The sequence below is a fragment of the Epinephelus lanceolatus genome, chromosome 16 (genome assembly GCF_041903045.1).
Source record: "Epinephelus lanceolatus isolate andai-2023 chromosome 16, ASM4190304v1, whole genome shotgun sequence".
NCBI lineage: Eukaryota > Metazoa > Chordata > Actinopteri > Perciformes > Serranidae > Epinephelus > Epinephelus lanceolatus.
Genome location: NC_135749.1, coordinates 14,210,510 through 14,224,763, shown reverse-complemented (window position 1 = coordinate 14,224,763; position 14,254 = coordinate 14,210,510). Strand labels below are relative to the sequence as shown.

Genomic DNA, 14,254 nt, shown 5'->3' with positions numbered 1-14,254 from the left:
CTAGAGCGTCTTAGTTTGAAGCATAGGCCACTAACAAAACTGCATAATTTCACGAGTAAGGAGTGAGAACGTGTTGCGATTTTATGAAATTAGCTGTCCAAAGTCATATTTAAATGACATGCAAGTGGCTTTCAAAAGTATTAATATAAGTGTGTTTGTAATCTGCATGAATCTTGTTGTCACTGTTAGCACAGGGGGGTTGAGTGTGTTTGTTCAACCTTTGGACAGAGCCAGGCTGTTTCCGCCTGTTTCCAGCCTTTATGGTAAGCTAATGCTAGCCATCTCCAGCTTTGTGATGAACAGTGCAATCGATCTTCTCATCTAACTCTCCTCAAGTAAATTTGCTTTTTAAAAGTAGTTTACATTACAGTTTGTGATATCAAAGATATCTCTAAGGTGGCAGCAACTACAGTATAATATGAAGTCAGCTGAGTCAATTGTCCTGATGCGTCTCCTGTCTCCTGATGCTGTTTTTTGACTTGTAGAAACACGTCTCTCTCAGACTTCAGACTTCCCACTTTTAGACAAATCTTCATGCTCCTGCAACACCCGGAGGTGATTAGTTGATAATTGACTAGTGTGAATTCTCTGTTCTGGCATGATGATGATTATTGTAGATCTTCTCTTCCTACAGGCCATTTTGAGATCCATTCTTTCCCTCCTCTGCCTCCTGTTATCCCTTTGTCTTTGATTGGTGTTTTTCTGTGCTTCTTTGTGTTTCTTTTTTGCTCTTTTCAAAACTGGGATATGGAGCAGCCTGTTGTTGTGTCCATGACTGAGCTTTCCAGGATGCTGGATCCACAAACTGTATAGTCTTTTGGTACACTTGAAATATTGAGCAGAGTTTATGATCGAGGCTGAACATGGCTGTATAGAGACAATGGACTCATTATATCTGCCAACAGGAAATCAACTTAAGAGGCACCATTTCCTACTCACAGGAAATAAGATGTATGTCAAGTCGTCAAATGAATTTCAAAATGCTGCCTGCAATTTCAAATTGTACGTTTAAGATGATTTTCTCAAATAATCATTGGTCTATAATTTTTTGAAAATAGTGGAAAATGCCGAGCAACCAAGGTGATGGCTGCAGATTGCTTGTTTGTTGAACAAAGAGCCTCAGTTTAATGGAGTGACGCCCGCAAGCTACGTACGGCACTCCCCATATGTCATCTGCAAACACACCCTCCTAATTTGGCTGTCTATTTAAGCTGCAAAATCTTCCCAGCTCTCCCTTTGCATTGTCTATGCTGCTGCCCTGCATCAGTACTGTCACTCGCTCTTTCAGCCCCACCTCCACCCCAGCATCCACCTGCAGGCTCCAGCTAGGGGGTAAAGATTTAATCATTCCCAATATTTCGTGTAAACATATCTGTGGGGAGTGATGAGGTTGAAGTCTAGACGTCAAACTCTAACTATGTTTTCCTGTTGAAATAAACGTTGAGTTGTCTGACTGAACTGTCGGATAATACAAATAAAAGCATCAAATCCTCACAACCACGTATATATTTTTTTTCTTGAATAAATTAACAGATCGTTTCAGCTCCACTAAATGAAACAGAGGGTGGGTCCATACTTGTTCCTGGAACAGAGAATAAGATATGGTCTTTTTCTGCAAGTACATTTATCACAGAAGACATCTGAGGCTTAATGATAATAATCATCCTCATATCTACCATCAATTATTAATGAGAAATGAGATATCTGATGGTAATTGAAGGGATCTTCGGTTAGGGATCAGCAATCCTAGCCCTCAATTCTTGGCAGATGCAGCTCTAGGTTTGTCATCCTCATGTTAAGTAGCCTACCATCAGTGTGCGTCCGAAAGCCAAAACAAATACTATCAATCCTGTTAACCTTTCCCAGAGACTTAGGACTTGCTCATGCATGTCGATCTGCTAAAAAGCCTGCCCCCTGGGCCGCTGCGGGGTGTGGAAAACAACCAGTAGGTCGTCCTAACTGTTCAAAGTGCGGAGTGATGGGCTTCCAACAGGGACTATGCGAGCCAAAGCAAAGAGACCTGAAGTGAATTCTAATCTCACATGCACTCAGTTACTGAACTGGCAGATAAGCTGCTGCCGTCCTGCAGGAGTGGAGGCTCAGCACAGGATGATTAATGACCATCAACTATTTTTGTCTGACTGTGTCTCTGGCTTTTTTCTTCCTCCACTTGCTCTCACAATATAACATTACTCTTTAATGCTGTTGTTTTACATATTGACAGGTACACTTTCTCTCTGTCTCTCAAATACACACACACACACAAACACAGGAAAAGTGTGAAATGGCATAAACTGCAGTGAATCTGCTGCAGTGCTTTGCGTTTCAGATTAATGACTGCTGTTGGTGTTTTCTCCTGAGAGGCCATAATCCTGATACGAAACAGCCATCTGTTTGCTCAGTCAGTCACTTTCACGGTAGACAACTTGTTTTCTGATAGTAACTTGTTGTTCTGTTCTTTCTCTCCAGAGATTCGCCTGTGAGGGGAAGATATGAAGTTAGTGGGCTCGCTTTGGATCCTTTGGTTTCTCCTTGTGGTAAGCACTCATTTTTTAATTTGAGGAATGCTGGAAGGTAATTGTACTCTTCTCTTTATGCCCATTATGTATGCTGCACCCGTGTGTTTAAACATAGGATTCAAATTTCATTAAATGGACATGTAATATGTTGCAGTCCAGCGGTTTTCTTTTCTCAGCAGAAAAAAAATCCCATGATTAATTTTCACTCCATTTATAATTGGTAATTATAGTTTATAGTTAGCTTAGCTTGTTCATTACAAACTTGGATGACCCAAGAGAGAGTATGTGATCCACGACTGCACGTGTCTACTGTTCTTACTATATACTGATCCTTACTCTGTTCTGCAGATGGCGCACAGTGTATGATGCCTTGCATTTAAACTTGGTTTGGAAAGAGACACAAAATGAAAGTGTAATACCTCACTGTGCATTTGTAGTGGGTGTTTAAGTCTGCATTGTGTTGTATTCTGGACCACACTTCCTATGACTGTCTTCCAATGATTTATTGCCATGAAACAGACATGGCAACAGCACATCATCCATGCAAATGTAGAGGAACAAAGCATTCGTTGGCTCCAGAACGAAAGCTCAAAACAATGGGTCAATTTTTCTTTCCGGAGTTTCAATGGGTCTGTGTCATTGGTTCGACAGCCCATTGGTTCGACATCCCATTAGTCCAACTGTCTGCGGTGCTGAACGGCTCGCGGCGGGCGTGTGGTGCACCGCGACCAGCTTGAGGCGGAGCAGGCTCACGGCTTATGAGTTTGTCACTTTCTTTTTCATTTTAACCCACACCATGATCTTTTCCTGACCCTAACCAAGTGGTTTTTGTGCCTAAACCTAACCAGACCTTAACCACAGGGCATCATGATGATTTCGGAACGGACTTCGGAACAATGAGTTTAATATGGTCGGAACAATGGGATGTCGAACCAATGGGCTGTCGAACCAATGGGCAGTTCCCAGTTTCAATAACCGCAAATTTTGTAAAACATATGGACACATATATGATTTATTATTAATACTTTGCAGAGAAACTAAATAAAAATGTGATCACAAAAAAAGGCTCCAGAATGAAAGAAAGAAGTGCAACGCATACAATTCAAATACGTCCTGACTCCAAACTTGTCAAATACAGACCCTTGGTCAGTGGCCCCACATGTCAAGGTATCCTTCCTGCATCGGTTTTGGATGCTCAGAGATTGCAGGTCAACACTGTGTCTTTTCAAAATAAACTTACGTTGTTACTGGAAATGCACAGTTTCTGCTTTGTTAAATGTAAACATTGTCTTCTCAAAACAAACTGAAAACATAGGTATAAAACTTCATTTTCAGATTTACTTCAGGTTTAGTCAACAAAAACACGTGTGTCTTGTGGTGTGTCTCAAATCGTGTACTTGCGTCAGTACACTTCATGTAGTATACTATGTGCACTATGTACTCATTGGCGTAGTGCGCAAATTTCAACAGGGTAGTGTTGTCTCAAAACAAACACTGCCATTGTGCACTCACTGGAAATGACAACCACAAATTAGCTAGTTAGCAAACTAGCATTAGCATTCACGTTATCGTTCGTGGTACCAAATTATTACAGACTGCTAAATTAACCCAGTTAACATACTGCTGGCTTATATCCAACACCGTTATAGTGGTGCTTAGTGCAAAAAAACACATGTATTTGTACAATGCAGCGACGGTAATGGTCGCACAGTCCTTGGCTGCTATTTCCAGTTTGAAAAGTGGTCCCTCCTCTTCCGCTATGTAGCCAAGATGGCGAGCATTGAGGGCGAGAAGTGTCCATAGTTCCACACTCAACTTCTTGACCATTTTGAGTGCACGATGCGGGTACTCATAGTGCACTGCATTTTTTCATACTTCCCAGTGTGAAGGCACTCATGCACTCAAAATATTAAGTGTAAGTACAGAAGTACGCGATTTGAGACACCGCATAGGTTTAGAAAAGGCTTAAAATAAGTACGTTTGTCAAAAATGTAATGTAAGTCATGTGACATACAGTACAGGCCAAAAGTTTGGACACACCTTCTCATTCAATGCGTTTTCTTTATTTTCATGACTATTTACATTATAGATTCTCACTGAAGGCATCAAAACTATGAATGAACACATGTGGAGTTATGTACTTAACAAAAAAAGGTGAAATAACTGAAAACATGTTTTATATTCTAGTTTCTTCAAAATAGCCACCCTTTGCTCTGATTACTGCTTTGCACACTCTTGGCATTCTCTCCATGAGCTTCAAGAGGTAGTCACCTGAAATGGTTTCCACTTCACAGGTGTGCCTTATCAGGGTTAATTAGTGGAATTTCTTGCTTTATCAATGGGGTTGGGACCATCAGTTGTGTGCAGAAGTCAGGTTAATACACAGCCGACAGCCCTATTGGACAACTGTTAAAATTCATATTATGGCAAGAACCGCGAATCAGCTAACTAAAGAAAAACGAGTGGCCATCATTACTTTAAGAAATGAAGGTCAGTCAGTCCAGAAAATTGCAAAAACTTTAAATGTGTCCCCAAGTGGAGTCGCAAAAACCATCAAGCGCTACAATGAAACTGGCACACATGAGGACCGACCCAGAAAAGGAAGACCAAGAGTCACCTCTGCTTCTGAGGATAAGTTCATCCGAGTCACCAGCCTCAGAAATGTCAAGTTAACAGCAGCTCAGATCAGAGACCAGATGAATGCCACACAGAGTTCTAGCAGCAGACCCATCTCTAGAACAACTGTTAAGAGGAGACTGCGCCAATCAGGCCTTCATGGTCAAATAGCTGCTAGGAAACCACTGCTAAGGAGAGGCAACAAGCAGAAGAGATTTGTTTGGGCCAAGAAACACAAGGAATGGACATTAGACCAGTGGAAATCTGTGCTTTGGTCTGATGAGTCCAAATTTGAGATCTTTGGTTCCAACCGCCGTGTCTTTGTGAGACGCAGAAAAGGTGAACGGATGGATTCCACATGCCTGGTTCCCACTGTGAAGCATGGAGGAGGAGGTGTGATGGTGTGGGGGTGTTTTGCTGGTGACACTGTTGGGGATTTATTCAAAATTGAAGGCACACTGAACCAGCATGGCTACCACAGCATCCTGCAGCGACATGCCATCCCATCCGGTTTGCGTTTAGTTGGACGATCATTTATTTTTCAACAGGACAATGACCCCAAACACACCTCCAGGCTGTGTAAGGGCTATTTGACCAAGAAGGAGAGTGATGGAGTGCTGCGGCAGATGACCTGGCCTCCACAGTCACCGGACCTGAACCCAATCGAGATGGTTTGGGGTGAGCTGGACCGCAGAGTGAAGGCAAAGGGGCCAACAAGTGCTAAACACCTCTGGGAACTCCTTCAAGACTGTTGGAAAACCATTTCAGGTGACTACCTCTTGAAGCTCATGGAGAGAATGCCAAGAGTGTGCAAAGCAGTAATCAGAGCAAAGGGTGGCTATTTTGAAGAAACTAGAATATAAAACATGTTTTCAGTTATTTCGCCTTTTTTTGTTAAGTACATAACTCCACATGTGTTCATTCATAGTTTTGATGCCTTCAGTGAGAATCTACAATGTAAATAGTCATGAAAATAAAGAAAACGCATTGAATGAGAAGGTGTGTCCAAAATTTTGGCCTGTACTGTACATTCTTCAGTACTTGGAGCAGTCAGAACTTAAACACCACAAGTGTTCATCTGTAGCCTTCGAATCTAAAGTCTGATCCACATCAGGCTGTACAGGTATTTGTTATGTCCTGTGCATAACTTAAAACAACAGTTCTACTCATTCCTGCAACATTATGCCACGATCAGACACATACGGTATATTTAGCAACTCTATATATGGTTGTCTGTATATCCTGAATTTATTGCGAGGCTGTTGGGGGTTTGAGTGGGTGTTTTTTGGTTTGTGCTTGCCAAATGTGAAGTCTTAATCTGAGCTTGAAGGGTTGAGTCATAGTCATAGCGTGCTCCAGTATTTGAGAAATTATATCAATTAATTTAATGGGGTTTTTCCCAATCATCAGTCAAAGATGTGAATCCTCACATTTTGGCATTGTTATTTAAAAACATACTGTTTTGCCTGGTGAAGGGGGTTATAATTAAACAAATCAAACTTTAGAATGTTCTTTTGATGGACTTGCAACTGTCCTTAGAAATCACAGTAAACCAGTTGGCTTGAAGAGTGTTTTGTAATAAATGGCATTTTCAACACCTTTGCTATAAATTTTGGACAGCTCAGAGATGTTATTCATCTTGTTCCAGACAGGCTTAAGAGACATCGGCATCTGTCGTCCAGAACATGTTCACTTTGGGACTTTTTTTTTAAAGCTTTTACTGCAGAAAAATAGAGGTTTTCTTGAGTCATTGTTCCTTATGAAAAAAAAACCACTCAGTCCACTATTCTTCAGTGTCAGTGTGAAATGGAAGTTTCAATTTCCTTTGCTGTTCGGCATCAAGTTTGACATTGAGGTCCAGAATAGTATCCCTGCCAAACGTTTTCTGCCTGAAGTATCTGTGCTGTCCTGCTTTATGTGTCTGTACTTTCTTTCTTGAGTGCCCTTGTCATGTTGATTCAGGAAGATGAATGAATTGTAAAAAGGCAAGGGGAGGTGTCTAAATTTTCTTTTCTTCCTGTTCAGCTCATCTGTTGATATTGGTGGTGGCCTGGTGGTCGTATGTATGACGTCATTTACTTCAATGTTTGGAGTGACATCATATGTACGGCTGCTAAACTGCTACATGGGACATCAGCATTCTCACAAAGTCACTGTGTGTTTTCCTAAAGTGTTTTGCCTTTTACAGGAGTTATCAGACAGGTAAGATTTTGGTTTAATAGGAATTCCTTTAGCCTCCACAAAGACACAGATGTAGAAGGTTTGCGTCTCAATTGTGATAAGGCCTGTGGAGACAATCTGCCAGGCAAAGTATTAAATTTCCTTAAATAATTCAGAAAATGCAAGCGCATGAGCCTGGCTCTCTGAGAGGCTTAATTTTCAGCCCCCCAAAATTTGCCAGATAAGTCACATTAAGATGGGCTCTTTATCCTTCAGTGAGCAGCATTATCAAAATCAGCATTTCACACTCCAGGCCTCTTCATTTTTAATGCTACCTCCAAATACAAACAATAGAGAGCAGATAAGATTCATTTGGAGAAAATCAGCTGCTTAACTTCTTTTGTGAGCTCCCAAACACACTTTAATGAGTTACATGAATGGGGAGTGACTGGAATTTCAAAGTAGAGTGAAATCCTCATCAGATCGGCTTCGACGACGCTTCAAAAATTTTGCATGCCTACGCTTCTGTTTCAATTTTTTTATCTTATATAAGCGTTTGTCTGAGTGTGATAAAACTGTCAAGTATTACAAATTCAACTAACAGCATCATGCAAGATAATATTTATGTTTTCACCATGAAATTAACGCAGATCAGAGCAGCAACTATGAAACACACCAACAGCTCCCCACCTACGCTTCTTACCATGCTCCGAGTCACCATACAACATGTTTTCTTTCCCTTCCTCTCACCTCTTGTGTCGTATTGTCTCCACAGCGCAGGACAGCAGGAGGCGCTGAGTCAATCTCAGATCCATCACTCAGGCCTGGACATAGCATGACTGATGAACAGGGCCAGGCACTGAGCCAGGGTCAGTACAAATGTCTTGAGCTGTCCAAGAAAGACCACCAAGAAAACAGAACCGGTGAGATGCCCAAATCATTTCAAGGCCAAAGCGATTACCATTGCAAGAGCACCACAGGTGTTATGACGCTGTAAGGCAGTGGATTAGGAGCTGAACACAATTGTTATTCTTGTTTAAGGTAATGGTAGTGCTGCCAGCAGGGGTTCAGCTGAGTGCTTTGCAGTGTAGGCTGTAGCTCTAGAGAAATTATGTTACTCTGACGCACACTAAATATGAGTGAAGACAAAGAAAATGTGTGTTGGTAATAACTCAGAATAGTCATTACACTTTTTTCCTTCTTCCTGTCTCGAGGAACGTTCTGTCGACCCATGTGGGACGGCTTTTTTTGCTGGGATGAGACACCAGCTGGGACGTCTGTCACACGAAACTGTCCAGATCACCCTGACCTGGACCCAACTGGTAAGAAAGATGTGCACTTCTCATGCCAATACACAACAACAAGCTCCCTAGACTTTTTAGTTCCAGTTCAGCAGGCGACACAGAAAACGATCCAATCTTCTGTGTGCGATCGAGATCAAAGGTCATGGGGCTAATTGCATAAATGAAGGGCCACTGCCAGCATGGGGCTTTGGGAAGCTTGGAGGATTTTAATTTGTATTTCAAGTGTTTCCATTCAGTTTTACTAGATATTTCCACTAGATTTTTCGAGGGTAAAGTTAGTTGATTATTGCGCTATACTCAGAGTTTTGAGCTTGTACAGGTATCAACTCATAACTGGGCAATAATTTTAACCAGTTGCAACAGTGGGGCTGGAATTACCACAGAGGCCGTCTACTGGATAGATTGGCACCAAATTTTGTCATGCAACCTTTGGTGTCATTGGTTTGTCTTTGAGGGAAATATCTGAAATTAGATTTACTGCTGATTTATTGGTGGAAACATCCCCATCAGCCTCAGCTGTACTTCCTGTTGAGTGCTTAATATGCTAAACTAAGATAATCTGTAACACCAGTATGTTAGCACTGTCTCTGTGAGCATTTTGGCAAGCCTGTTTCAGGATTTAGCTCAAAGCACCGCTGTGACTCTAAGTATAGCTTTACAGAGCTGCTAGCATGGCTGTAGACCCCTTGTCTTCTCATGCATCTGTATGCACTGCAGGTTTAAAGGACAACTAGTGTAAGAGAATTTTAAACTGAATAGAAGGTGAAGTATTAGCCTATTTTGTTTTTATCAATCAGTCGGAACAAAAACTGACATTTATTTGAATTGAAATTGACCGTAGAAATTGATTATGTGTGCGCATTAATGTTGGGATTGCGGTACCTTACAGTATGAGCAGTTTTTACATTGTGATGAATGCATGACTCAATAATGTCTAGTTGGAGAGATCCAGAGGCAAGTCATGACTGATTTTGACTGATTTAGGAGATGCAATATGATGGAAGGGAGGTGAAGGGGAGGACAGAGAGAGGATGGAAGGGGTATATATATATATATATATATATAGAGAGAGAGAGAGAGAGAGAGAGAGAAAGAGAAGTAAGGAAAAAAGAGATGACAAAAAAGATAGAGAAGTCTGAGGCAGAGAGATGGATGGGGAGAGAGAATATGAATGAGAAGAAAAAGAAGGTGTTTTTATAAGAGAGGGCTCATAAAAGATCCTCCGAAAATGCCTGTGACATTAAGAGTCCCCCTATGGCTCCTTATCTGAAAGCCGATGCTGCTCATATGAGGCTTCAGGGGGAGACGTACAGTTGGAAGTGGATGCTGAACAGTTGATGAGCTGTCGGCGAAGAATAAGCAGTCGGGCTACGGTTGTTGTTGTCAGGACTGTTGGATCTCATTCTCGGCCCAGTCGTGGAGCTACAGTACATGTGGTTTTTAAGCCTGACATTTGAGAATTTGCCAGAAAATGTCTCCAAAGATGGAATTTTATGTTTGACATAACGTTTGATGATGTGTGCCAAGTTGAATTATTTGCAGTCTTTCGGTAAAGCCAAGATTCAGGGTCCAATTTATGTGTTTGGATGATGCCAACATACTACTGCTGAAAAACAAAGACAGAGCTGAGGACATAGAGATTCTCTACTGGACATGAACCACCAACAGAAGCAATAATGTGCCTAGCAGTAATCATTGATGGATTATTATGTTTTTTGATGCCATTGTGTTTTTTTTCTTTACAGAAAAAGTGACCAAATACTGTGCCGAATTCGGTAACTGGGTGCACACTGGGTCCACATGTCACCCAGCTTTAAAGGACAACTCAGAGGTATTTGGTTATTGGCTGTTTTGCTGTAAGTTACAGAAGAATCAGATGAGACAGATGCACCTGTTCATGCTAAGCTCTCTGTTTTTTTTTTTCTCAGAGGGAAGTCACTCATTTTTTAAAGGATGTTGCTGGAGAGCCGACCACAGAGGCTGTAGGAGTTGACACAGAAAAAGATGGTGTTGTGGAAATAATGATCCTCGAGAACAGAAAGAAATGCTCAGAGAAAATGACGCAAGATCCACCTTATAACAATTCAGGTAGTGCTCATGAGTGACTCTGGTCTAGTGACAAATTATTATATTATGTGTCAACATGATTTTTACATGATGAGGTTTCATGTTGGACAAACTCATGAACAAACCTGCAAACATTTCTTTGTGTTTTTTTGTGATTGTTGGTAGGGGTGTGTGTGATACCCTCGTTAGTCAACACCAGAAACACCAGCCAGTTAAACTTATCATTAATGTTGTTATTATTTCATGCATTTAGTTTATGAAATAAACTTAGTTTTATTTAGTTTATTTGATTTATAAGAGGTCAGTGTGCAATTACATTAATCATTTACAAGAAGTGAAAACCTGGTTGCACCAGATTTAGTGAAACCCTAATTTCCATCTGTAGTCCTACACATAACAAGTAGACACAGTAAATAAAAATAAAATTCAAAGTCCACTGTAGACTACAGTAAATCCACGTGCCTAACATAATTAAGTTGGTGTCATGTTTTATACACACATTTAAAATACAATTTGGTTAATAAAAATGTGATTAACGAGTTCAAAAGGCTCTAATACACAATGTTTCTCTGTAAAAATTAAACTGTGCTCAGCTGTGACTGTTTTTTTGAGTCTTTCTGTTTTCGATTAGTCCAAGTTAAAACTTCCATTCAAACATAAGAGATATTAGTCATTTGAAACATCCCTGTTTTTGGTGTTACAGGGCTGTACTGCAGTCGTAACTGGGATGGCTGGCTGTGCTGGGATGATACTCCAGCAGGAACCTACGCCTCTCAAAACTGCCCCACTTATTTTAGCAACTTTGACCCCACAGGTGAGCAGAGAGACTAAGGAGGTGGTCACACAGAAATGAGACGCTAGAGACGCGGATGGTTCAAAGATGCTTGAAATGCTGGAAGCATTTGCACGATAGCGACCGGCGTCTGATGCTCAAAAAAGTTGAAAATATTTTAACTTTTCAGCGTCTACGCGCATCTATAAAGAAGCGTCTAAAAAGAAGCGTCTAGAAAAACGCACGCCTAAAAAGACGCCGGAAAAACGCCTGTCTAAAAAGAGACGCTTGAACGCTGGTCAGACGCGCTGTATCATAGGAAAACAATGGTTTTACTGGTGTCGCGTTTCTAGCGTTTCATCTTGGTGTGATCGCTCCCTTAAGTCTAGTTCACATTACAAGATTTTCACCCTGATTTTGTGTCGCAGAGACTATCGTAATCTTTTGAGTGTTCATACCTGGTGACGTGTGTTTCTGTCAGTCTCGCCAACTGCGTTACAACCTGTGTGTGCACACCACAAGATTTCTCCACCAAACCCTCGCAGACAGAGCCCCAGATAACGCGGTGACGTCACCAAACTTGGAGACGACACATCGTAAAGGCATGGATATTTTTCCCAGTGTTGAATCAGATCTGCCTCCAGGGCCTGGGTCCAAACACGACGCGCTCCCCGTGATCCTGTGATTGCCGCCATTGTTGTTGTTGCTTGCCGGCTTGTCAGTGTTGGCAGATCTTGGGAGAGAAACAAGGAACCAGGGCTATGGAAACAAGCCCAAAAGAAGCGACTATCATGCGTTTAAATAACTTAATAGACGGATATATAGAGGAAGGTGGCATTTAGAGAGCAAGCCCAAATAAGCAACTCCACTTTAGAAACAAGCACAAAGTCGTGGCTAATCAGTGGATCTGGCAGGTGGCAACCCTGAGGCTTGTCATCCTCACATTTCTTCCGTCCTCCTGCGTGCTGACGTGGGACGTATCCCGCCTCTCATTGGCTGATGCTCTTCATCAGTCGTGTCAGACTTCTCCAGTTTTCTAGCATGCCAGATATCCAGTCCCAGTCACAGACGGGGGGCGACTTGCTCGTAGGCTTGTTCACATACGAGGACTTGTCGTGGCAGACTATCTGCCGACTCACCTCCGACCCAAGGTGGCTCTCAAGATCCTCTGCGATGTCAAAATCGCGGTGAAAATCATGTAATGTGAACAAGGCTTTAGGGAGTTGCTGCTCTGCTGATATCTTCTTACCCTCACATGATAGATTCACCTTTAATCCTCTGTTGACTGTATTTAAAGAAATTTGACTTAATCATCACATCATTGCTTCTTTCCAGAAAAGGCAACTAAGTACTGTGGAGAGGATGGTACGTGGTTTCACCATCCAGAGTCCAAAAGGATTTGGACCAATTACACACTCTGCACAGCATCCTATGAGAAGAGACTGAGGGTAATGTGTTGCTGTCGACATAAACTATCCATCCTGCATGATCAAACAAAGCATACAGGTTTAGTACTGCTGGGTCGGCTTGCAAGTTCAGGACATATGGTCCCCCCTTAGTATGTAGTTTCCACTACTGAGAACATATACAGCATCATTAATAAGAGTGGGATCTCAGAGGGTCAGCCAGGGTTGTGTAAAGGTTTGTATTACGCAGAGATAAACCATAATAGGCACATATGGGAGCAGCACCTCTGGATCCATTATAACAGTTGGTAAAGCAGCGTTAGGATACAAAAGGGCATCAATTTAGACTGAACTGAAGGATGTTCCTAAAGTGAGTAACACTCTGATCGAGACAATAACAACAAGAACAACATGTCTGCTGCAAAGACTAGTGGTGCTCCCAGCTTGGGTGGGAGGCAGGTGAGGGATCAGTAATAGGACACATTCCTGCGCCTTTCTTTGAGAATTTGTAGTGACAGATGAAGTTGGATGTTGTGCTGGTTGTGTCACTGATTCATCATCATCGACCACATCATCCTTGAACTCAGTTGTTCTTGTTTTTGGACTACAGTCGTCCCCCTATGTGATAGCTGCCTCGTGCATTGGCATCTGTTGGCCTGCGGCATCCTAGTGCCAGATTTGCGCACATGGCATTATAAATCACCCTATCATGTTTCAAAAACAGAATGTAACTTACTCGAAAATGCCTAGAAAAAAGCAAATATATATTAAAAAGCAAGTTCTTTTCAAATAATCTGTCTCAAGTCTAAATCAAGTCTCAAGTCCTCAAATTTGGAGCTCAAGTCGTGACTCGAGTCTCCCAGTCCTCCAATCTAAACAAGAAAATAGGTTGTTTATAACTGCTTTTTACTACAGTAACTACAACAGTACAGTATATGAGTGTTTCCTGATTTGGCAAACCTGTCATCACTATGGCACTGTCTGCGAGTGCCTTCCAAAACTGTTTCAAATTAACGGATATGGTTTGTTATGGAAAGACAATGCGAACAGTTACTTGTGCCTTTGATTCTCCTCACACTAATTAAGGTAGCACTGCACTTTTTTCCTCAATTAATATTCCCTAATAATTAAATTCTACAGTCATCTAACACCACTCCTCCCTGCTGAGATTTTATTGGATTATAGTGAAACCGTAGCCCTCTGTTTGCCCTCATCTAAACAATTAGTGTAGTTTAATTTTCCCGGACAGTTTGACCCAGAGCTTTGGCTTGTTATTTCTCTTAATTGTCTAAATAATATTATGCAATGTTGATTTTTTTTTGAAATTGCAGAAACTGAAAATGCTTGAGAATAAATACAAATGCCTCCTGAGGATAAATCGAGACCCACCTTTTAACAGATCAGGTACAT

At 41.5% G+C, this 14,254-nt stretch overlaps 1 protein-coding gene across 1 annotated transcript in view; it reads left to right on the top strand.

Moving 5' to 3' along the window:
* Positions 1-14,254, top strand: part of calcr (calcitonin receptor) — an 85,234-nt gene that overhangs the window by 44,578 nt on the left and 26,402 nt on the right. Inside the window, exons 2-9 of the mRNA XM_033637450.2 lie at positions 2,470-2,537; positions 8,071-8,218; positions 8,510-8,617; positions 10,345-10,430; positions 10,528-10,687; positions 11,370-11,480; positions 12,774-12,886; positions 14,176-14,248. Of these exons, the coding sequence (XP_033493341.1) occupies positions 2,493-2,537; positions 8,071-8,218; positions 8,510-8,617; positions 10,345-10,430; positions 10,528-10,687; positions 11,370-11,480; positions 12,774-12,886; positions 14,176-14,248 (844 nt within the window). The 5' untranslated portion in view covers positions 2,470-2,492. The remainder of the gene's footprint in view (positions 1-2,469; positions 2,538-8,070; positions 8,219-8,509; positions 8,618-10,344; positions 10,431-10,527; positions 10,688-11,369; positions 11,481-12,773; positions 12,887-14,175; positions 14,249-14,254) is intronic.